This window comes from Entelurus aequoreus, linkage group LG13 (assembly GCF_033978785.1).
Source record: "Entelurus aequoreus isolate RoL-2023_Sb linkage group LG13, RoL_Eaeq_v1.1, whole genome shotgun sequence".
Lineage (NCBI taxonomy): Eukaryota > Metazoa > Chordata > Actinopteri > Syngnathiformes > Syngnathidae > Entelurus > Entelurus aequoreus.
The window spans coordinates 43,388,490-43,413,345 of NC_084743.1; the positions used below are offsets into that span (position 1 = coordinate 43,388,490).

Here is a 24,856-nt window from a genome sequence, read left to right on the forward strand (position 1 = left end):
TATTACAATAAACACTACTAAAATAATAAACATTTTTTGTTAAAACAGTTGAGTTAAAACAAGAAAAAAAATAAGGTGCTATTTGCCGAATGCTTGAATCAATGTTTAAGTTAAAGTTAAAGTACCAATGATTGTCACACACACACTAGGTGTGGTGAAATTTGTCCCCTTGTTCACCCCCTGGGAGGTGAGGGGAGCAGTGGGCAGCAGCGGTGGCCGTGCCCAGGAATCATTTTTGGTGTTTTAACCCCGAATTCCAACCCTTGATGCTGAGTGCCAAGCAGGGAGGTAATGGGTCCCATTTTTATAGTCTTTGATATGACTCGGCCAGGGTTTGAACTCACGTCCTACCGATCTCAGGGCGGACACTCTAACCATTAGGCCACTGAGTAGGTCGTGGAGCGAATAAAAGATGGCTTCCCAGTTCTCACTGTAAAGCACGTTGAGTGTCCACAAAAGTGCAACACAAATCTAATCCACTGTTATTATTACTATTACTATTATCATTATCAAAGATTGGATTAACACACATAGACTTAGCGATTTACATGACAATTTGGAAAGTAGGGATGTCACAATAGTAAAACTTCATATCATGGTTATCGAGACCAAAATTATAATGGTTATCATTATTATCGCGGTACTGTTGAATGGGCTCAAAAAGTTATTATACACACACTAAAATCTTTTGAATTAAATTGCATATTTTGTGTTTCTTATGCTTCAGTGATAGTGTTTTAGTCTTTAGTATTTTATCGGTTTTATTTGCTAAGCTTTTTTTATTGTTTTAAATATTAATTTGTATTGTAGATCTTTTAAAATGTATCTAAATTAAAAGTGCATAACAAATAAAATCTATTAATATTTAATGTTTATGGCGGGCAATGTGGTATTCTACTCTGTTCAGCGGTCCTTGAACGCATTGTAAAAACACCTCCGTCTATAGTTATATAGAGTATAGTTATAGTATGTATTTTGAAAGCATAATAAAACGAATAATGAATGTGCAGTAAATGAAAGTTTCTCTGAGGTAATGTCCCCTAAAGCAGTGGTCCCCAACCTTTTTGTAGCTGCGGACCGGTCAACGCTTGAAAATTGGGGGGGGGGGGGGGGGGAATACAATCATGTGTGCTTACGGACTGTATCCCTGCAGACTGTATTGATCTATATTGATATATTATGTATATATTGTGTTATGTTGATTTAATTTAAAAAAAATATATAATAATAATAATAATAATTATTATTATTATTTTTTTAAATTTCTTGTGCGGCCCGGTACCAATCGGTTGTTGACCACTGCTGTATAGTACACGCAAAAACCTAATTTAAATAAGGCGGTCTGCTCCACTTTACAATTGCACACGCAGTGTTAGTAAATCACACGCAACACGCCCACTAATTGTACACGCTATTTTATGGTTTGCAAACGCTGTTTACTGTGCGGTGTTAGGATCTCTAAATCAGGTCCTTAGTCTGCACAAGGAGCGTGTGAATTTTAAAGAATTGTGACATTTGCCACTTTTTCGATGATGTATAAATTCGATAAACGTGACCTGAAGGTTTGTAGTGGATACATACCTGTATTATATCTACATCCGAAAGAGGCCTGGGTCTGATTTTTAAAAATTGACAATATACTGTACATGTTGACATAAAAAAAACCAGACACAGGTCACTTATGAGCAGAAAACATTGGATTTGACATACACTGTGAACTTAGTTCTCTACTCCGTATTGTCAATAATGTCTCGATAGCTCATTCTTTGTCCCGTCTGAACATAAACCTTTTGTCTGACATGCATCCGGCCTTTCTAATCTACTATTAGCCAAACATGTATGATATGCAAGAATGGGAGAATCATGCAAAATCCACAAAACAGACATGCTCCAACCCACGTTCAAATCGAGGTCTCAAGACTGTGAGACTTTATTCTGCTAGGCCACAGTGCTGCCCCTTTTCTAACATTTTCTTAGTTTTTTTTTTATAGACATTGCATTCTAATTTTGGCTAAAATGTCTGTTTTTCTTCTATTGCAGTACCTCTTCACAGACTCCATCAATAATTACCTGTGGAGCACCTTTGATTTCTGCAAAAGTGTGCAAGGGTTCTCCCTCCCATTCAAACCAACAGACATGTTGCTTCACAGCACAATACCCAACCTGGTCCTTGGCTATGACAGTTCTCACCCAAACAAACAGGTAAATGCTGTCAAAATATAACATACTCAGCCTTAAGAACCTTCTGTTGTGTATTGATTACTTACATGTGTCAATGCTTATATTTTCAGTTTAGGTCAAGGTTTACCGTACATGCACAAAGTATAGCTGACTATTGCAATTTATAAGTGAATATACCACAAACCTGGTGAAGAGATAAAGCGTTCTCGCACTTTGCTGTGATGGTTATTCTTGGAAGGATGCCTTTTGAATTGGCATGGATATTTTTCCCTTGTGCATGGGTGCTTCTGGGCAACAGTGCCGGCTATCTGCAATGTTAAAAGTACACTGAAACAGCTAACAAAGCATTGCGACTGGAGTAAGAATATTACCAGAGGAAAAGACAATGAAGAAAGCACTAAATAAAAGATAAAAACAAAGACTGCAATGAACAGGTCTGATGAATTTTGATTATACAGCATACAGACCCGACTAATTGCTGTATTTAAACATTAGCGGTAGTGGTGGAAAACAAACATGGAGTTCATACACACTGAGCCATCTGGACATACTTTGTTGATGATGAGGAGATGTATTAGTAGCGTGTGTGACCCGGGAAACATACTTTATCAGTATCATAATTCCAACCCTGCTTCGAAAAGCTCTGCACTACAAAACGTGCTCATTGTAGGCATTAATCCTGACATCCTCATTTAGATGAAAAAAAAATCAGCACAAATTGTTTAATACATTTTTGTTTTGTAGGTTAAAACAACATCTCCCATGAGTAAACAGAGTGGATTACCTGGGAAGTTTAAATCAGAAGTATAGACAGTGACACATATTGGTTTAGGATGAACACAAAAACGATACAGGAGAAAACATAATGTTAGAGTCTCTTGTCTGTTCGATTAATGAGCAGACAAGCAATTATTTGTTTTTGACGTAAATCCTCATGTGGGAGCGCAAACATGCAAAAAAATAAATAGAACAACGTCTACAACCAGGAATGCAAGTAATAGGTCACTTAGTGAACCGTGACCCGGAAAATCAATGATGATGTGAAATCAAGAAGCCAATGAGGCCAAACTTTAATTTGTGAAGTATTTACATTCAAAAGTTAAGTTGTCAGTTCACCTCCTGAGAATCAGCATTCTCCAAACTAATACAAAAATGTCCATTGCAGAGGACAATGCTTCTCATTAAGTTAAAAATTCGACATTGTACGACACATTGTCAGTTTAAAAACACTCAACTAAAGTTACTTGAAACACTTTATGTTCTTGCACTATTCCTTGCACTTAAAAATATGTTTTTTGGTGTAATAAATATAAGTAGAACATTTGAGCATTATGTTTGTACAGTGTGTTTATCCTTAACATTCCTGCCACTTCATTTTACACAGTATGGCATTTTCCCCAAGCGTTTTTTTTTTTTGACAGTACCACAATATATTGTACAATGGCCTTAATACCATGACGATATCGTACTGTGAGATTTTGATATCGTTGCATCCCTGGTATCAAATGGGTCACGTCGGTCCACATTTTTAGTTTGAATAAGGATTACATTTTTGTTTTACTTAAGGCAAATTGATTCAGTTAAAGTATTTTCTGTTGCAGATGAAAAAGCAAATGTTAATAAAGTTATTCTTTGTTTTGTTTTTTGTTTTCTTAAATGTTACTAAGAATACAATGTTATGCAGAAGTGTACTTACAACAATTTTATAGACAAATTATACCGGGAGCAGGGGGGCGTTACATTCTCCCGCAAGGGAATTAACACCAAATTAACCTAACATTCATTTTTTATGAACGTGTGAGAAAGCCGGAGTACCCATAAAAAACCCAAGAACGCACAGGGAGAACATGAAAACTCCACAAACAGATGTCTCAACGGAGAGTCAAAGACGCACACGGCGTAAAGTTAGACGTTCCTGTCAATAGTAATGTCAAGATTAGGGTAGTTTTTACAGGCTTGCTGAAGAAATGCATTAATTAACTTCAAATACCTTTCTGTTAAACTATTTTTCCCTCCTTACATTTGCCGAGTGCCAACTTAGTTTTTTCAGGTGCGCAACCAGCTCTTGTGCTTATTCTGACAGGCGATTCAGATGCAGGTTTTTCCAAATATTTTTAGGACACTAGAGATGTTTTTCAAACTAATCATGGTCAATGGTGCTTAGATAACAGACTATACATATCCAATCATACAATGTATGATGTAAAAATATTTTTATATACACGTAAAAAACCCTCATTTTTAAAAAATGTTGCTGTGGCAGCGTGCCATGATGTAGGTGAAATCCTGGATAGGAAAACAATCTGTACTGACTGATAAATAAAAACAATCATATGAACTACTACGCTTATTTTCCCAACCAAATTATCTGCTAAATATTAGCCCATGTTTCATGTTTTGTTTGTAGACGGCTAGTTTGACTGTAGTATCAAGCACTTTGTGCTCTATGTATGTAGACTGTATGAGAGCCAACACACATAATAAAACATAATTTACTGTGCAATGTCTTCTGTCATTGGGATGCCGACTGCTTGGATGTTCATATATTCCGATTTAGATGAAGAATGATTCATAATACTCTCAAAGAAGCGAAGCATCTTTTCGTACTGTTCTCACCGGGTTTAAATTGGCTGTGAAAGTGTTACAACTGTGACGACCGGGTCGCATAGTGATGCGAAGATCTTCGTTCTCCCAGGAATGCAGATCGGGCTTCGGACAAAGCTTGCAGGCAAGAAATTATTTATTTAAGAAATAAGTAATACTGAACAAACAAAACCGTGCTCATAGCACTTAAGGAAGAAACAAAAGGAGCTAGCCTGGGAGCTAGAAGGTAAATACTAAACAGAGCCTTTAGCGTGGGAGCTAGAAGGGTTCAGAGCAGGAACAAAAGTCGTCATCTGTTGTAAGGAAACAAATTACGAAGCAAGACAGACTGTAAGGGAAGGCAGGCTTATATAATAATATTCAAGTCATGAAATGTAAATCGAGTATTTTTGCCGGTTCTTGGATGTTTTTTTATTGGGTTTTATGGTCGGAATATTGGTGCTCCCATTACTTTTGCTGTATTTACGTTTATTTATGAGTTAGAATTTATTTTTCTTTTAAATCATTTGTCGTCATGTCTTTCATAATGAATGTGAACAATAGGCAAAATTCCAAAAAAGGGCAGTTCCCCTTTAGGAAGCCAGAACAATATTTAATGTTTATTCTGCCAAGAAAGTAGATTTTGTGTCTATTTATTTTAGTTCATACTTTTAATAAAACTTGGTTAAAATATTTCAGTGTGTGTATTTGTACTTTTTGAGCGCATTCAACAATACCTTGATATTAATGATAACCATGATCATTTTGGTCACCATGACCATGATATCAGACGTTCACATCATTACATCCAGAATATATACTTACAGCATGCATATAAAGGTTAGAATATGTTGATCTTTTTTAATCTGTTAATGTTTGTGTTTCTTGATGACAAAGGCAAAAGGGGGTAGTAGCGCTTCACTTCCGGTCCGTTGTAGGTATCTACGTGTATGGATTTATCACTCTGTAAAAACAGAGCACAGCTTTTAGGTTTATTTACACAAGTAAATGGCTTTGTGGCTCGGACAGCAATACATTTATACAAGTGTGTAGTAGGGGAAAGACGTTAATGTGTCTTGTATTTATGCTGGCAATTAAGCTATCTAGCGATTAGCATGCTGGCTGATTCTCCGGGAAATGAGCAGTATCAACATGAGTTGATCAAAGTGTGGTAATCAATCATGGTTTTATGATGATTAAAAATACTAACCGCAATCTATCATTTATATTGGTCATCGTTTAATTCCTATTAGTGACTGTGAAGCTGATAAAGATATAGTACATGTTTTCTATGTGACTGAAGACTACTCTGTTGGGAAGTCTAGCGTTTTAGATTAAAGTAGACACAGGTATTAGTTTATTCCTGGTTTCAGAGGCTGTTTACCTCTCCAAAAGACACGTTGAAACTAAGGCCCTACACAACAGAGCCTGTCCTTTTTATAGAAGTTGTTGATGTAGCAGTTGAACGCAACAACCAGAGAAATACGAAGTTGGTAGAGTGGCTGTGCAATCGGAGTGTTGCTGGTTACTGGGGTTCAATCCCCACCTTCTACCTTCCTAGTCACGTCCGTTGTGTCCTTGGGCAAGACACTTCACCCTTTGCCTCTGATGGCTGCTGGTTAGCGCCTTGCATGGCAGCTCCCGCCATCAGTGTGTGAATGTGTGTGTGAATGGGTAAATGTGGAAATACTGTCAAAGCGCTTTGAGTACCTTGAAGGTAGAAAAGCGCTATACAAGTATAACCCATTTATCATTTATTTATTTATAAATAATCTTCCCTAGAAGTGCCACAGTTTTGTTAGGCTGCAACTGGCTGAGAAAGCTGTTGTTATTGGCTCACCAATATCAGAACACAGAAATGCGGATGGTCTCTCAAGGCTTCTATTGCCCATAACGCTGACCAAACAGATGGAAGCCTTTTACTTAACTGAAGTGATTGCTAAGAAACATGCACAGGCCCAGTTATGTCTGAGGTGTTGGGCATTGTTATAAACGGAGAGAGAGAAATGACACCAAGGTTGAAGTCCTATCTTTTGAGAAGAAATTAACCCTCAGTCCAGTATAAATGCCTTTTCTGGGATTTATCATGTTATTATTCCACCACCACTGAGAGAACCAATTGAGAGGGACCCAGCTTGATAGTAGCCATTAAAGAAAGTGCAACGCCATGGGACTAGCCAGAAAAAAAACATGCAAAAGAGTTCATATAGATTTTACTGGACCACTACTTATAGACTGCACAATGATTCGCAAATTTACAAATTTTGGCTGTGTTTGAACAGAACAGGCGAACATTCTGGGTCCATGGCACGACTGTGTTTTATAGAACATTGCTTTATATCAAACTTTACCTGTATTTGTATTTGTAATTTGCTCAGTGGCCTTGTGGTTAGAGTGTCCGCCCTGAGATTGGTAGCTCGTGAGTTCAAACCCCGGCCGAGTCATACCAAAGACTATAAAAATGTGACCCATTACCTCCCTGCTTGGCACTCAGCATCAAAGGTTGGAATTGGGGGTTAATTCACCAAAATGATTCCCGGGGGCGGCCACCGCTGCTGCTCACTGCTCCCCTCACCTCCCAGGGGGTGAGGGTGATGGGTCAAATGCAGAGGATAATCTCACCACACCTAGTATGTGTGTGACAATCATTGGTACTTTAACTTGGAACTTTTAACGCTATATACTTTTGTTTTGTAATTGAATATACATGTTTCACATGAGTTCAAGTGTTTGTGTCCAATTGTGTCTTTTTTTATAGCCATGAAAAAAAATTAAGGAATAGAGCTAAACGCATTATGTAGTGAGAATTTTTTTTTTTTAATACTAACAATTAACAAAAACACAAATATTTGTCTTTTTAATATATAGATAACATGTATTGAGCCCTTTTATCAGACTACATCATTACAAATTACTTTATGATGTAATGTGTCTTTTCCCTCAGCCCCCACAACTTTGAGAACTATATTACCGGTAAGCAAGTAAATTGTGGGACTTTTTTTTACCAAACATAATGTATGATTGTGATTAATCATTGTGATTTAAATATTAATGAAAATAATCATGCAGCCCTAACATACTCACTGAATGACCTAAGCTTTTTATCATGGAGCACACCTCCTTAGAGAAAACAATTGAAGCACTTTGAACGATGTTCAGTCTACATTAGTGTTGTAGGTAAATGAGTAAAAAGCACGAAATTGAGCTAGCTTGTCAGATTGCTTTTGGCAGTACCTGTTCATTATCTCTCATTGAAAGTTATCGCCATAATATCAGTCACTCATTGGGAAATGTACACGCAGACACACCCAAACTGCCTGTCAAACTCGCGAGCCCTGTTATGCAACTAATTGTGATTAACTACTGTATCTCTATATAGGTAACTTCCCTGTATGAAAGGCACTGCAATTGTATTAAAATGGTCTCGATTTAGGATGTAACAGTATGACAAATTAATACCACGGTATCATTTAACCGGGAGAGTTTTGAGACCAATTTCTTGGACCAAGTCACACAAATAAATTGTAGACCTCCATGCTTTTCCAAGTTTCTATCTGTTTTACCATGTAGAATATGGTGCCTCAGCACAATAGTTTGATATGTTTGAGAAAGTGAACAATGTATGATCATTGGTATCACTTGACAAATCTTTTTTTGATAACGTATAGGGCTCTATTCCATTGCATGCTAATCAACCGTGTCATATATTTATCAGATAGACAATGCTGTAAGATAACTAAAATGATAGTATAATTACACATAATGGCAACAGAATATATTTTGACACTTCTCTTTGGTTCTGTATTTCCTTTTTAAATTACTAATTATTTTCCATATGCGCATTATTTAAATGACTTGAACATGTCTTTATAAGATGGTGTGTTGGATAAGTATGGAATAAAAATGCTTTTATGATGAATGGCATGATGGCTTTTATTTGTTTCTATTCTATTGAATCCAATCACAATATCTGCTAAACAGTTATCCAACGTGCAAAAGACAAAGTGAAGCAATGAATATGACCTACATTTTTAAGTGCACCATCCCCCTCTTCTTCTTTACCCCTCCCCCTCCCACTCCTTTACACCCTTGTATTTGTAGCTGTGGAAGTCGGACGACTTTGGTGAGACATGGGTGCTGATCCAGGAGCATGTGAAGACTTACTTTTGGTAAGATAACATTTTAACTCATGACAACAATAAACTACGGCGAGTCAAAATTCATTAGAAATACCCCAGACAGTCATTGCTTGCAATTATTAAAATTAATCTCTTTGTTACACCACCAAAGTAATAAACCAGCCAAGACACATTTTCAGAAGACAAACACCACACACAAACACAAATTAAGCCAATATCCATATCCTCGCCCCCGCAGCCAATTAAACTTAATTTTGTTTAAGGTTTTAGCAAAGGGGTGCCACTTTATCTGTTTTAAGACACTAAAATCCAGAGCCTTTGTGCTAACTACATATTTGCTATTGAATGATGTTTTAACACCCAAAACAAATGGATATGTTGGCCCCCACTCAAATCTTAATTATATATAATCTGATGAAAAATCTGCTGTACAAAAGAGGTGTACACAATTCTTTATAGATAGATTTATAGATAGATAGATAGTACTTTATTGATTCCTTCAGGAGAGTTCCCTCAGGAAAATTAAAATTCCAGCAGCAGTGTACAGAATTGAGATTGAATTTAAAGAGTAAATAATAAATAATGAGGGTATATGTTATTGTTTTGCATCCCCTATCATCCTAGTACCCCCCTCCCCCCAGAGAGGAGTTGTACAGTCTGATGGCGTGTGGGACAAAGGAGTTTTTGAGTCTATTAGTCCTGCACTTGGGATGAAGCAGTCTAGCACTGAACAGGCTCCTCTGGCTACTGATAACGGTATGTAGAGAGTGACTGGCATCATTCATGATGCACAGTAGTTTTTCCACAGTCCTCTTCTCTGCCACCGTCACCAGTGAGTCCAGTTTTATTCCGATCATAGAGCCGGCCCGCCTGATCAGTTTCTCCAGTCTGGAGCTGTCCTTCTTAGATGTACTGCCCCCCCAGCACACTACGACATAGTACAGAAAACTGGCAACCATAGACTGGTAGTACATCCACAAGAGTTTTTTGCAAATGTTGAAGGGACGCAGCCTCCTCAGGAAGTACAGCCTGCTCTGTCCTTTCCTGTACAAGTGGTCCGTGTTAACAGTCCAGTCCAGCTTGTTGTCCACCCACACCCCAAAGTACTTGAATGACTCCACAGTCTGTACCTCGACTCCCTCAATCCCAATAGGTTGTGACCTTGGACTCGACCTCCCAAAGTCAATGACCAGCTCCTTGGTCTTGGACGGATTGAGCTGCAAGAGGTTCCTGTGTCACCAGACAGCAAAGTCCCTCACCAGGCTCCGGAACTCCTCCTCTCTGCCATCCCTGATGCACCCGACGATGGCAGTGTCATCCGCGTACTTCTTATCTTATCATATCTACTTATCATATTAGTTTAAGACAATGACCCAAATGATGCGGATGGAGAGATTGCCGGAACTGACACCATGATGGGACGTGAACAAGTACAACAGTTTAAATGTGTATCACTACTTCAACAAAAAAGAATAAAGCACAGGCATCTCTGCTACTCAGTTGTAATCAGAAGTAACTACAGTGGAGCCCAATTAAGTAGACAACCTGTCTAAGATGACCAAATCATCAAATCCAGGTGCTTCATGTATTAAAAAATTCTTATGCACAAAAACCTGGCCTCCACAGCAAAGATGAGATGTATCATTCATGATTACAGATAAACTTTTTTATATTTACATTTTTTATCCTGTAAAGCGTGTTTGAGTGCTCTGAAAAGCGCTATACTAAATAAAATGTATTATTATTATTATTATTATGATTGAACTGAGAACAACAGCACACTTCATGTTCACACAATAATAGCACAGTGCGGCACATCCAATCTGACTGCGCTAACGATTCAAAAAAGTACCTTACACAAGCATAACGTATACTGAACAAAAATATGAAAGCAACACTTTTGTTTTTGCTCCCATTTTTCCAGAGTAGAACTCATAAGATCTAAAACTTTTACTACATACACAAAATACCTATTCCTCTCAAATATTGTTCACAGATCTGTCTAAATCTAGTTAGTGAGCACTTTTTCTTTGCCGAGATAATCCATCCCACCTCACAGGTGTGGCATATCAAGATGCTGATTAAACAGCATGATTATTGCACAGGTGTGCCTTAGGCTGCCCACAATAAAAGGTCACCCTGAAATGTGCAGTTTTGCTTTATTGGGGTTCTGGGGGGTCAGAAAAGCAGTCAGTATCTGGTGTCACCACCATTATGCCCCACATAGTGCAACACATCTCCTTTGCAGAGAGTTGATCAGGTTGTTGATTGTGGCCTGTGGAATGTTGGTCCAATCCTCTTCAATGGATGTGCGAAGTTGCTGGATATTGGCAGGAACTGGAACACGCTGTCGTATACGCCAATCCACAGCATCCCAAACATGCTCAATGGGTGACATGTCCAATGAGTTTGATGGCCATGCAAGAACTTGGATGTTAACAGCTTCCAGAAATTGTGTACAGATCCTTTCAGCATGGGGCCGTGCATTGTCATGCTACAACATGAGGTGATGGTCTCGGGTGAATGGCACATTAATGGGCCTCAAGAGCTCGTCACGGTATCTCTGTGCATTCAAAATGCCATCAATAAAAGGCCTGCCCATACCATAACCCCACCCCCACCATGGGCTACTCCATTCACAACGTTGACATCAGCAAACAGCTCTCCCACACGACGCCACACACGCTGTTCGCCATCTGCCCTGAACAGTGAAAACCGAGATTCATCCGTGAAGAGAACACCTCTTCAAAGTGCCAGACGCCATCGAATGTGAGTATTTGCCTATTCAAGTCGGTTACGACGAGGAACTGCAGTCACGTCGAGACCCCGATGAGGACGACGAGCATGCTGATGAGCTTCCCTGAGACGGTTTCTCACAGTTTGTGCAGAAATTCTTTGGTTATGCAAACCAATTGTTACTGCAGCGGTGGCCGGTTTCAGACGATCATGGAGGTGCACTTGCTGGATGTGGAGGTCCTGGGCTGGTGTGGTTACACGTGGTCTGCGGTTGGGAGGCCGGTTGGATGTACTGCCTAATTCTCTGAAACGCCTTTGGAGACTGCTTATGGTACAGAAATTAACATTAAATTTCAGGCAACAGGTCTGGTGGATATTCCTGAAGTCAGCATGCCAACTCTTCCGTTTCCTCAAAACTTGCAACATTTGTGTCATTGTGCTGTGTGGTAAAAAAAAAGCACATTTCAGAGTGGCCTTTTATTGTGGGCAGCCTAAGGCACACATGTGCAATAATCTTGGTGTTTAATCAGCATCTTGATATGCCACACAACACAGATTCAGACAGACTTGTGAACAATATTTGAGAGGAATTGGTCACTTGTGTATATAGTAAAATTTTTAGATCTTTGAGTTTAACTCATGAAAAATGGAAGCAAAAACAAAAGTGTTGTGTTTTATATTTTTGTTCAGTGTACTTAAAGCATATACTGATAATTTACACAATTGTTATGCTTTGACCCACAATACTGATCAAAGATGCATTACACTAATACATGTGAGGATCTTTGCATTTAATTAACAAATATTTCATCCATCCATCCATCCATTTTCTACCACTTGTCCCGTTCGAGGTCGCGGGGGGTGCTGGAGCCTATCTCAGCTGCATTCGAGCGGAAGGCAGGGTACACCCTGGACAAGTCGCCACCTCATCGCAGTTAATTAAATTAAGTTTGGCACAAAAATCACTTACTCTATGGTGGTAAAATAGGTGTAAAAGGTAAAAAACAGAATTAAAAATTATTAAAACTTATTGTTATTGTTATGTATTGTTATTGCTGTTATTATTATTTTCCTTGTTGTAGTTTATTCGTTACTAATTCATATCCATCTTTTTAAAACCATATTTAAAGTTGTGTTTTGGTGGTACAATAAATACTCATGTTTTCAGATTAATGAATAATTGTGTAATTAATCCTGATTACAATATCAATCAAAATAGTCATGATTATAATTTTTTCCAAAATCGTCCAGCCCTACCATAAACATTACTACTGTATAACATTTCTGTGATTTACAAAAATGCACCCATTAATAGTTTACTCAAATGAAGGAAACAATGTATCTACCATAGGAACAATCCTTTATTTTAACCCATTCACCTAATGTTTCCGACCAAAGTCACAAGTAAATGTACAAGCAATAGCTCATTTTAGTCATGTTGACAAGCATTAGTTGATGGCAGTGTTCTTGGTTCTTTTGGGTAGGACATTCGGAAAAATCGTTTAAAGCGTTTCTCCTTCAAGAGTTGAATCAATTAAATGGAAGCAATGTGGAGAGCATGCAAATAGTTATGCAGGCACTTTTATCCGGACAGTGTCCGTGTGTCAAACAAGGAGCTTTTGACTAAAAGCTACAGCGCCAGAGCATTTCAGAGACACTGCTCTCTATGTTAAAGCTCTGAAGCCTCAGAGGAAAAACAAGCTGATTTGGAAGGCTGTCGAAGACACACAAAGTCAACCGCTTCAATCAATCCACCACACTGTGCCAGTGCCCCAGAACAGGCTTGCTTTATACAAACAGTATGACTGCATAGTTTTTTATTTTTTTTTACAAAATCTATGCTACATTCACATTCCGATATTTTTGTGTGGACCTTTAGCTTACAAGTACAGAGTTTCTGTACCTCGGGGTACCTGTTTTATTCATTGTGTGACGCAGCTCGTCCCTTAAAAACTTGCATTTTTAAAACATTTGCCCCCAATTTAAGCAAATTTAAATCTATTTACTACGTTTACCCCCCCACCCCCCCCCCCAATACACCACAATTTTACTAAGTAAATACATATTACATATGCTAAAACAACTATTGTAGTTTTCTAAAGTACATGCGCCTCAACTTATAACTTATAAGCATAATTGGTTGTATGAAGGGGCTTGTAACTTAAAACACTCTTATCTCAAATCAGGGTCGCCCATTGAAAGTTAATTTAATCGATGCTTGATCCGCGCGTCCCCAAAGAAGCACACTTTTAACATGACTTTTAGAAACGAAAAACTAACTTTTCGATGAGAAACATTGTATCAAGAACAACACAAAAAGTAACAAAAAAAACTCCACTAGTTTTATAAAGTAATGCAATAATAATGTACAGCATTTGGAGAGCGTACTTCTACAGCAGGGGTCACCAACGCGGTGCCCGCGGGCACCAGGTCGCCCGTAAGGACCAGATGAGTCGCCCGCGGGCCTGTTCTAAAAAAAAAAAAATTTTTTAAAAAAATAATTTAAAAAAAAAAAAAAAAAAAAAAAAAAAAAATTAAATCTACATAGAAAAAACACAAGATACACTTTCAATCAGTGCATCAACCCAAACAACCTCCCCCATGCACACTCATCCACACCCACTCACACACAAGGGGTTATTTCTTTCTGCTACCAATATTCTGGTTCCCACAACATAGACAACACATCTGCAAGGGACACAGTCCCTGAAGCACACATGATTGTACAGGCTGCTGGTCCACTAACATTTTCATTAATTACTATTTTTTATGTAATTATTTTTATATTGTTTTACTTTCTTTTTTATCCAAGAAAATGTTTTTTATTTATTTATCTTATTTTATTTTATTTTTTAAAAAAGGGCCTTATCTTCAACAGACCAGGTTGTCAATGAAATTAGATTTGTTTAAAGGGTTTTTTAAACCAGGCCCAGTCCAGATAATGTCCAAGTCGGACTCAGCAACACACACCTTCATTCATGTACACAGAAAAAAATTAGGGAACACAACAGATTGCATATAATTTATAAACAAAATTACATTTTCAAAATAAGCATTTATGTACAGTCCAGATTATGTCCAGGTCACTCAAATTAGGGAACACAACAACAGATATCATATAATCTATAAACATAATTATACTTTCAAAATAAGCCTTTGAGGACTTCTAATCTTTTTTTTAATGTTTTTTGGCATCATTATCGTTTTCAACCATGTAACTTTCTAAAGTTAGAAAATACTGAATAAATGTTTTAAAGAAAGTAATACTAAGTGAATATCTGTTTTTGGCCTTAAAAATAAACATTTTACCGAGTACTATAATTAAATTGACTAAATCATGATTGTCAATGAACTCTCCTAAAATAACAGAAACCACATTAAGCTTCATAAACAAACCAATCCTTAAACACATTTTTTCAACTTCCACCCAAAACAAAGACACAATATGACAATACCAAAACAAATGCAGGGTGGATTCAGGCTCCTGACAACAAAATCGGCAATCATCTGACTCTGTCATATTCCATAATTTTAACATTTTCTCTGTGGGTAAGAAGTTATAAATAATTTTAATTTGAAAATAACGATTTTGCACATCGATAGTGGTTTTATAGATTAGTTTGAATATGGCATCCCATGGCAACGGGCAGTCAAAAAAGTCCTCCCATTTTCCATTTGTGTTGTATGAGGCAGCCTTCAAAGATTTCTTTATTAAATAAAAATTATATATTTTTCTATTTATTTTAGTTCCTTTTTGCCAACTAGAATTTCTTATTAGAGGTTTACAAACTAATAATTTAGTAGTTCCATAATTAATTATTTGTTTCCATCTTTTCCTAATCACTCCAGTTAGTTGATAAAATGAAAAGCTTGAGCAAGCATCACCATACATAGCTCTAAATTCATCATAATTCATAATTTTACCATTCTCATTGATAATATCATTGACAAAAATGATTCCTCTTTCAAACATATTTTTCCAAAAGAAAGGCTTTCCATCTATTACAATATTAGAGTTCATCCATATTAACTGCTGCAAAATATCGTCTCTTTTTTCTGGCACATAAAATTGAAAACACCACTATGAGTGGATTGTTTCCTTTATGAACCCCGCCATGTTTCCCAGCAGACTCTCTGGGAGGGGATCACTTGTAAAAAAGGATACAATTTATTTTGATACAGTACATGTTTTTTGTCCAACAGGACATTTGTGTACCACTCAATGTTTAAATACATCTTTGGAACAATTGATGCTTTTAAAGACAGACACATAGCTTCCAGGTTGAGAAGTTTCAGGCCCCCATATTCATACTCTTTGTACAAAACCTTTCTTTTAATCTTTTCTGGTTTGCCGTTCCAGACAAAATCGAAGACCCTCCGCTCATAAATCTTAAAAAAGTTTTGTGATGGAGCTGGTAATGACAAAAACAAATAAATAAATTGAGGAATAATTAACGAGTTGGCAATAGACATTTTACCATACAAGGTTAGGGATTTCCCTTTCCATAATTGCATAATTTTGTCCAGCTTTCTTAGTCGATTATCATAATTTACTGAGCCTAGATCTTCCAGATTTTCTGGGACAACAACACCAAGTATGTTAACTGGTCCATCTGTCCACAAAACAGGCACTTTGCATTCCATTCGAAAGGACGTTCCCTTTAGATTTCCGATCCTTAACATTTTACATTTATCATAATTAAGCTTAAGGCCAGATTGCTGTGAAAATATGTCCAAAAGATTAAGAAGGTTCCGCAAACAATGAGGAAAAATCTTATCTTTGTGAATCAGCCTTTTCTGACATGAACTTCATCAAGAACAAACACAGAACACGCCTCACTGATGCACATCTGCAAGACTCACTCAGAGTTGCAGTGTCAAGTTACACACCAGAGTACAACACACTAGTTAACAGCATGCAATGCCAGGCTTCCCACTAACTGACAAACAGATAACAGATTTGGTGTCCAGTTCAAAGTGTGACATGATTTAAAAATTTGAGAGTTTACTTTTTTATTTTACATGAGTTATTATTTGTACAAACATGGTGCAAAGTAATTCATGATTTGTTAAAAAATGTTAGTGGCTAGCTAGTTAAAATGGGATATTGTGATTTCACAAGACTGTCTTAGAAGTGATCATTTGAAAATGTTCAATTTGAAAAATGTGCACTTAGAGAAAATATAAAAATAAAGTGTTGCATATTGATATTTATCTGTTTCTATATATATTTATTGTGAGAAATCATTAAGATGATCAGTGTTTCCACAAAGATAAATATCATTAATTATTAATAATAACAGAGTTAAAGGTAAATTGAGCAAATTGGCTACTTCTGGCAATTTATTTAAGTGTGTATCTAACTGGTAGCCCTTCGCATTAATCAGTACCCAAGAAGTAGCCCTTGGTTTCAAAAAGGTTGGTGACCCCTGTTCTACAGTATAACCTACAAGCTGCTTCTCTGTCAAACACCCCATCAGCAACTTCCCCATATTTTCATTGATAAATGTCCGCCGTTTAGATAGTATTTCAACATCCTTGGCTGGCGTTATAGAATCATTCTGCTCCGGTATAGTGCATACCAGCAGTGTTGTGCCCAAACGGCTTTGCTTTGTTTTTTGAGGAATTCTTACTTCTTAGCACTGTTCTTCACACTCATTTTCTTCGTTCCTATGTTTGGCCAAAACTATTTTATGATGAGCTTTAGTTTTAAGAAAATACTTGCGATTGACACACTTGATGTTTTGGTTTTGGTCGGATCTCACGTTGTTCACTGTGGCATTCGCTACGGAAACTGGGAGTGCAAGGCTTGTGACCCGAATTACAAAGCACTTAGCCAAACGACAACTCATATCCCAAAAAACTCATAAGCTTGAGCACTCGTATCTTGAACTAACAATGTTTGCTCAGGAAGTTATCTATTATTAATATTTAGATGATGTTTTGTGATGTGTTGTGCCATAAAGTTGTCTTCCGCAAGTGTGTGATTGCATCCGTTTATGTAAACAAAGTTGTGTGAGCACACAATCCTTGTTGGTGTGTTCTTACAGTGCTTACACTTTGTAAAAGGGGGGGAACTCTAATTAACAAAGTCATAGCAAAGTACGGTTGTGGCCTTCCTAGGGTTTCACCCTCCTCGCTTCTTCCCTCCTTACTTCCCTACTTAAATGTTGGCATTTTATTTTGAATTTTTTTATCGTAATGTTAGTACCGGTATGTTAAAACATGTTTAGTGTCAACATTTTTGTGTGTCTGCAACAGATGAACCGGATTTACATTATTTTCTATGAGAATGTTTGAAAATGTTTTAATTCGATTCAGTTTTCAACGGACCTTTTGAAATAAATAACAAAAGTCGAAGTGTGACTGTGTTTGATGACAACAAATGTTAATATACTTTATAATCGACCTTCTTGAATTAGATTAAGCATTATAAAAGGTTGTAGAAAGTTGTGTGATTTCAGTGTATATTATTGTTTTATCACTCAAAATGTATAATCTTTCAATTTTCTCCAGGGGTGTGGAGCCTTACGACACCCCCACTACTGTGCTGGTCCAGAGGCATGAGCCCCAGGATGTCTTCACTATACTCAGCAGTACGGACTTCTTCCAGACTGAACAGAACCGGAAAGTGATTCTGGAGCAGGTTGACAGCTTCCAGCTCAGGGACAAATACATTTTTGCCACCATCACAAAGGTGAGAGGGTTGAAAAATGTTTGAACTTTACACTAACGAAGTCACTTAAATTTTAACAAGATATAAACTTTTGAACGTCTTGGATTAAAGAAATATATAGTTTTTTTTAACCAATCCAGCATGCTAATTATTACATAAATGTTATAGTACATCATAGAATGATGGTCAGTTTAAAGTCACACACACAAAGTCTTACACAATACATTCCATGACACCTGAATGTGAGGTATTTGCGAGCAGCAACCTCACAATCTCATCAAAATAAACCAGCACAGGACCCGTTGCCCTGGAAACCTGAGTCAAACGTAAGATCAAAGAACAAACCCCTTTTCTTGAATACATTATATCTGCTCTTAGGAAAAGCAGAAGACCAACGTTTTTAGAGGAGCCAGGAGGTAACAGGAAATCTCCCTTTCCTGGGTGGCCAGTCAGGATTTTTATTTATTTGATTTAATCAATCACTCCTTAAAATTAATCTAAGGCGATGAATCTGAAATTGACGGCTGCTTGGTGAGTTTTTAATAGAGACTACAAACACGCTGAGGAGCACAGCAGTTTTTTCCTTCAATTGATAACTTTGGTTCTTGCAAAAAATGTTGTCACTTTGGGCACAAGTTGAACATGGTTATCGTTAATGGCGTACCTTCGTATACGATACAAATGAGTATTGGCTAATACCATACTTGCCAACCTTGAGACCTCCAATATCGGGAGGTGTGTGTGTGGGGGGCGTGGTTGGGGCGGGGGCGTGGTTAGGGGCGTGGTTAAGAGGAGAGTATATTACAGCTAGAATTCACCAACTCAAGTATTTCATATATATATATATATATATATATATATATATATATATATATATATATATATATATATATATATATATATATATATATATATATATATATTACAGTCTCCTGCAAAACAGTGCAAATTGTGAGACTGTGAGTCCACTTGGGTCACGGGATTATCAGTTGGAAGGCGTCACAGTTCTGACCACTTTCCGCAGGTAAAGTACATACCACTTCTCGCCAGCAACAGGCGCTGTTGCAACACTTCATTCATAATTTAATCAAGCATAATGAACGTCTGTTTCTACACCGTTACATATATATATATATACATATATATATATATATATATATATATATATATATATATATATATGTATATATATATATATATATATATGTATACATATATATATATATATATATATATATATATATATATATATATATATATATATATATATATATATATATATATATATATATATATATATATATTTATTTGATTATATATATAAGAAATACTTGAATTTTAGTGTTCATTTATTTACACACACACACACACACACACACACACACACACACACACACACACACACACACACACACACACACACACACACACACACACACACACACACGCACACACACACACACACACACACACACACACACACACACACACACACACACACACACACACACACACACACACACACACACACACACAACACTCATCTACTCATTGTTGTACTTGAAAGTACAATGCTTTGTTAAGGGCCTCCAGCTCCGGCTGAATACCGGGAGTTTGTCGGGAGAAAATCTCTGTCGGGAAGTTGTCGGGAGAGGCGCTGAATATCGGCATTCTCCGGCTAAAAACGGGAGGGTTGGCAAGTATGGCTAATACCGATATTGACCCGATATATCATCAGCACAAATCATACATACTTTTATTATTTTGTAAATGTTAGAGAATGCTTGATCAAGTGACATTAGACAAACAAAGAACACTGGAATAAAAAAACACAGACTTATTTATTATTAACCGTCTGAAATGGACTCATGCTGTCTTTAAGTTGACTGATGGGAACACATCTGTTAGTTAATAGTTTTTAATATGCTTCTGCTTGGGAGACGTTGTATCTGTAACTGATAGGCAATCATAATTATTTGATACTTTTTTCATTGAAACATTTCCTGGTTTAGATTGCAATGTTGTTCAATGTATTATGTATGTCTAGCTTGTAGGGATGTAACAATTAATGGGGATAATGGTAACTGCGGTAAAACTCCGGAAGGTCAATTTTAAAATGATCGAAAAACCAGAACCGGAAACTGTACTTAGACAAACTCACTGACTGACTGGCGCCAGATCGCTAGCTTAAATGCTAACATGAAAACAAGAAACATAAACATCTTTGCCTATTAAGAAATTACATACCCGAATCTAAACTTATACAAACACATTTCTGTCTGAGCAACTAAGCTATTTAATTGTCCACATTGAACATACAAGCTGTGCTCTCTCAGCAGTAAGCACAGAGTGATCGTTGTATATACTAGAGGAAAAGAGACAGAGGTGTTTTTACAGTGCGTTCAAGGACCGCTGAACAGAGTAGGACGCCACACAAGGCCTACCAGAAATACTAGATAATAATAAGATTTTATTTGTAATGCACTATTCATTAAATTAATCTTAAAGTGCTACAGAACAAAACAATATTTAAAAGAAGAAAAGCTTAGCCATTAAACAAATAAAATACTTAAGACAAACACTATCAGTGAAGCATAAGAAACATAAAATATGCAAAATAGTGGGTTTCCTAACAGTTTGTCTATTTATTTTAGTTATTAAAATAGTTTGCCAAAAGTGTTCAGTGTGTGTAAGTAATTTTTGAGCCCATTCAACAATACCGTGATAATGATGACAACTTTGATCATTTTTGTCACAATAATCATATTATGAAATTATCATATCGTTAAATCCTTGCTAGCTTGCTTGTGTTAGTGAAGTGTGAAGTGAATTATATTTATGTAGTGTTTTTCTCTAGTGACTCAAAGCGCTTTACATAGTGAAACCCACTATTTAAGTTACATTTAAACCAGTGTGGGTGGCACTGGGAGCGGGTGGGTAAAGTACCTTGCCCAAGGACACAACGGCAGTGACTAGGATGGCGGAAGCGGGGCTCGAACCTGGAGCCCTCAAGTTTCTGGCACGGCCGCTCTACCAACCGAGCCACGCCGCCCCGCGCAATGTTCTGTAGCTGTTAGCTCCCAGAAGCCTATAGCCTACCATATTTAACTTTTTGTATATGACTTCACTAAATTACAAGAAAAGAGCAAACGTGTGCTTATAGAGCACATTTAGCTGTCAAGCTTTAACAGATGAACACGTTGCAGGACTGTTTGTAAAAGAGTGCTTGTATCGTATATTTTAGATCCACTTTTGGGGTGTTCTCAAAACGTTGCTTATTGCACAATAAACTGATTAAGCTGCTTTAGCACAAACCCATTTTTTTGTTTGTCTTCGGTGCATTGTCAGTCTTCTGTGTTTCTGTATTGGAAGACCATGTGAGGCAGCAGACAGATAGTGGAACAGATGGTGAATATAATTTGGCTTGCATCTCCTCTCTTATTTTTCATGGACATATTTACTGTCAGTCGAGTGTGGGCTCACAGCATGCTGTTGATATAGTGTTTTAACAGTTGAATCGAAAGAAAGGGTGACTGTGAATAATTTGTCTACTGTGATGGTAAATATTACATGGTGAATCACGCTATGGTATTGCATGCATAATTTGGTTAAAGAGTTTTTTTGTGTGTTTTTTTCCCTTTCAAACAGGCCAACAAAAACAAAGCTCCATTGATGATGGTCAATCATTATTAATCTAAAATATTGCATTTTATACTTAAAATGGTCATGGTTATGGTTATGGTTATGGTACCATTTTAATCATAACCATTTTAAGTATAAAAAGTTGTCATGTGGAACCATTTTACGTTGACGCCCCTCAGGATGGCTGAGGGACGTCGACATAAGTGGTTGCCAACATAACCAAAATCGAAGTCAAAGTTAGCCACAGTGTGCACATTTACTTGTGACTTTGTATAATAATAAAGGATTTTAATCTTATGGCAGTTTGTGTTCATATTTTGATTCTTGTGTAGATACATTACATCGGGAAAGTATTCGCAACGCTTCACTCTTTCCACATTTTGTAATGTTACAGCCTTATTCCAAAATAGAATACATTTATTTTTGTCCTCAAAATTCTACATGCGATACCCCATAATGAAAATGTGAATTTTTTGTTGTTGCAATTTTGCAAATTTATTAAAAATAAAAACATTTTAAAAAATCACATGTAAATAAGTATTCACAGCCTTTGCTCAATACATTTTTTATGCACCTTTGGCAGCAATTACAGCCTCAAGTCTTTTTGAACACGGTGCCACAAGCTTGGCACACCTATCTTTGGGCAGTTTTGCCCATTCCTCTCTGCAGCACTTTTCAAGCTCGGTTGCATGATAAGAATTTGGAGGTAATCCTCCTTTTTCATTGTCCCATTTACTCTCTGTAAAGCACCAGTTCCATTGGCAGCAAAACAGGCCCAGGGCATAATACTACCACCACCATGCTTGACGGTAGGAATGGTGTTCCTGGGATTAAAGGCCTCACCTTTTCTCCTCCAAACATATTGCGAGGTATTGTGGCCAAACCGCTCAATTTTTGTTTCATCTGACCCAAGAACTTTCCTCCAGAATGTTTGTATCTTTGTCCGTGTGATGTCAGATAAAACAAAACTTTAGCTGTTTGGCCACAATACCCAGCTATATGTTTGGGCGCAGAAACGTCACCGACTGATGCATAAGGAGTGGTCACCCCGGGTCCTGACTTCATGTGAAAGTCCAGTCTATGTACACACATGGAATTGTATTTTTTTTTCACTTGTGGGCTCTGTACCGAGGATGTCGTTGTGGCTTGTACAGCCCTTTGAGACACTTGTGATTTAGGGCTATATAAATAAACATTGATTGATTGATTGACTTGTGGTGGCTCGCCACAAGTGAAGGAATATATGGAAACACTGTAATTACTAAGGAATAGGCTTTCACGCTTGGATCTACTTTAGTAGCTGGGTTAGCAGATGGTACTAAGATGTTGATAAGAACCGTCTTTTCTTTTACACCTTTGCTTTTTCAGAAGCTGCTTGGTAGCCGTGAACCTTTATCTGTTCAGCTCTGGGTCTCTTACGACCGCCAACCAATGAAAGCTGCCCAATTTATGACCCGCCATCCAATCATGGTGAGCTGTTTTCTCTTGGTGAAAGTGAACGACACATTCATCCACTTCTAGAAATAATTAATTTATGATGTTCAAAGTTTTTACCTTAGTGACATCTTCGAATTATTATTTTTTTTTCTTGTCCTCCTTCTGCTAACAGGAGTACTACATTGCTGATGCTTCTGAGGATCAAGTGTTTGTGTGTGTGAACCATTCCAACAATGTCACACACCTGTACATCTCAGACACACAGGGTCTCTCCTTTTCACTGTCATTGGAGAATGTTCTGTATTACAGTCCTGAAGGCTCTGGAAGTAACACACTCATCAGGTATTTACGCACGCACGCACGCACCCACGCACACACACAATCTTTTACTCAGCCCAGGTTAAGTCTATGTCCTATTTTTAGGAAATTAACTCCTCTACGCATGAACACATACTTTTATAATCTTTCATATATCATGCACCTGCTCATGAGGTGTTCGAATACTGTAAAAACTGTAGCTGCAGTGATCCTTTAAAAATATTTGTGATATTTTTCCCTAATATGTGTAAACTAATAAAGTCAAATGCATTAATGTCGCTGCACCTTGGACTAACTAACCAAAATCCAAAAAACTGGCCATAAGGAGCGAGACAAAAGGAGTATTGGTATAATACACGATTTGTGATACTACGACAGTTTGTCGACATGGTTTTCTTTAATTTGTGCACATTTTGAGTCTTGTGTTTTCATATATTGTGTACAGTTTTACCTTGGCTTATGAGTTTAATTGTAGCTTGTTCCCCAAATATCTCAAATCACTGTTCCCAATTGAAATTAATTGAAATGCCATTATTCTGTTCTGAGCCGCCAACAAACACTACTATTTTAACATGTAACATAAGTTTAATAAAAATATAACTTCTAATAATGACTATTGTATAAAAAAACAATACAATAAAATGTTCTATGAACAACTACAGTAGTTTTATACAATTTCATTTATATAGCAGGAAAGATTAAAAGCAACAGTTGTGTGACAGTTAATGGGGCTTGATTCAGTAAAAAACTGGTTTGCAGCAGGTTCCTGCTCTGCAGCACAAAAAGAAACACAAATAACGCTACAAGGAGACGCTTGCGTCACAACCACACAGCCTCCAGGCCAGGTCTTTCAGTGCTCACAGGAAGATCTGGACAGCACACATTTCTGTGTAACTTTTTAAATTGTGAATAAGTACTCATTGTCCTAATATGGAAAGGAATAGTGTACCATAATTGATAGTATGACTTTTTGCCATACATCTTTAAAAAAAAAATTGGACAAGGAGAAGTTCTTTGGAGCATGATCCTGTGAAACGGGCATGTCCTGTGTTCTTGTATAATAATAATAATTCATATAGATTCCGTTTTTTTCTTGAAGACAGCAATATATGTTGGTGTATTTTGCATTACTTTACTCTGATGA

General features: G+C 37.2%; 1 protein-coding gene across 1 annotated transcript in view; it reads left to right on the forward strand.

Annotated features, from left to right (window-relative positions):
* LOC133663427 (sortilin-related receptor-like) overlaps nucleotides 1-24,856 on the forward strand; it is a 168,681-nt gene that overhangs the window by 61,597 nt on the left and 82,228 nt on the right. The window contains exons 4-8 of the mRNA XM_062067889.1: nucleotides 2,041-2,202; nucleotides 8,866-8,933; nucleotides 18,156-18,336; nucleotides 23,326-23,427; nucleotides 23,567-23,736. Of these exons, the coding sequence (XP_061923873.1) occupies nucleotides 2,041-2,202; nucleotides 8,866-8,933; nucleotides 18,156-18,336; nucleotides 23,326-23,427; nucleotides 23,567-23,736 (683 nt within the window). The remainder of the gene's footprint in view (nucleotides 1-2,040; nucleotides 2,203-8,865; nucleotides 8,934-18,155; nucleotides 18,337-23,325; nucleotides 23,428-23,566; nucleotides 23,737-24,856) is intronic.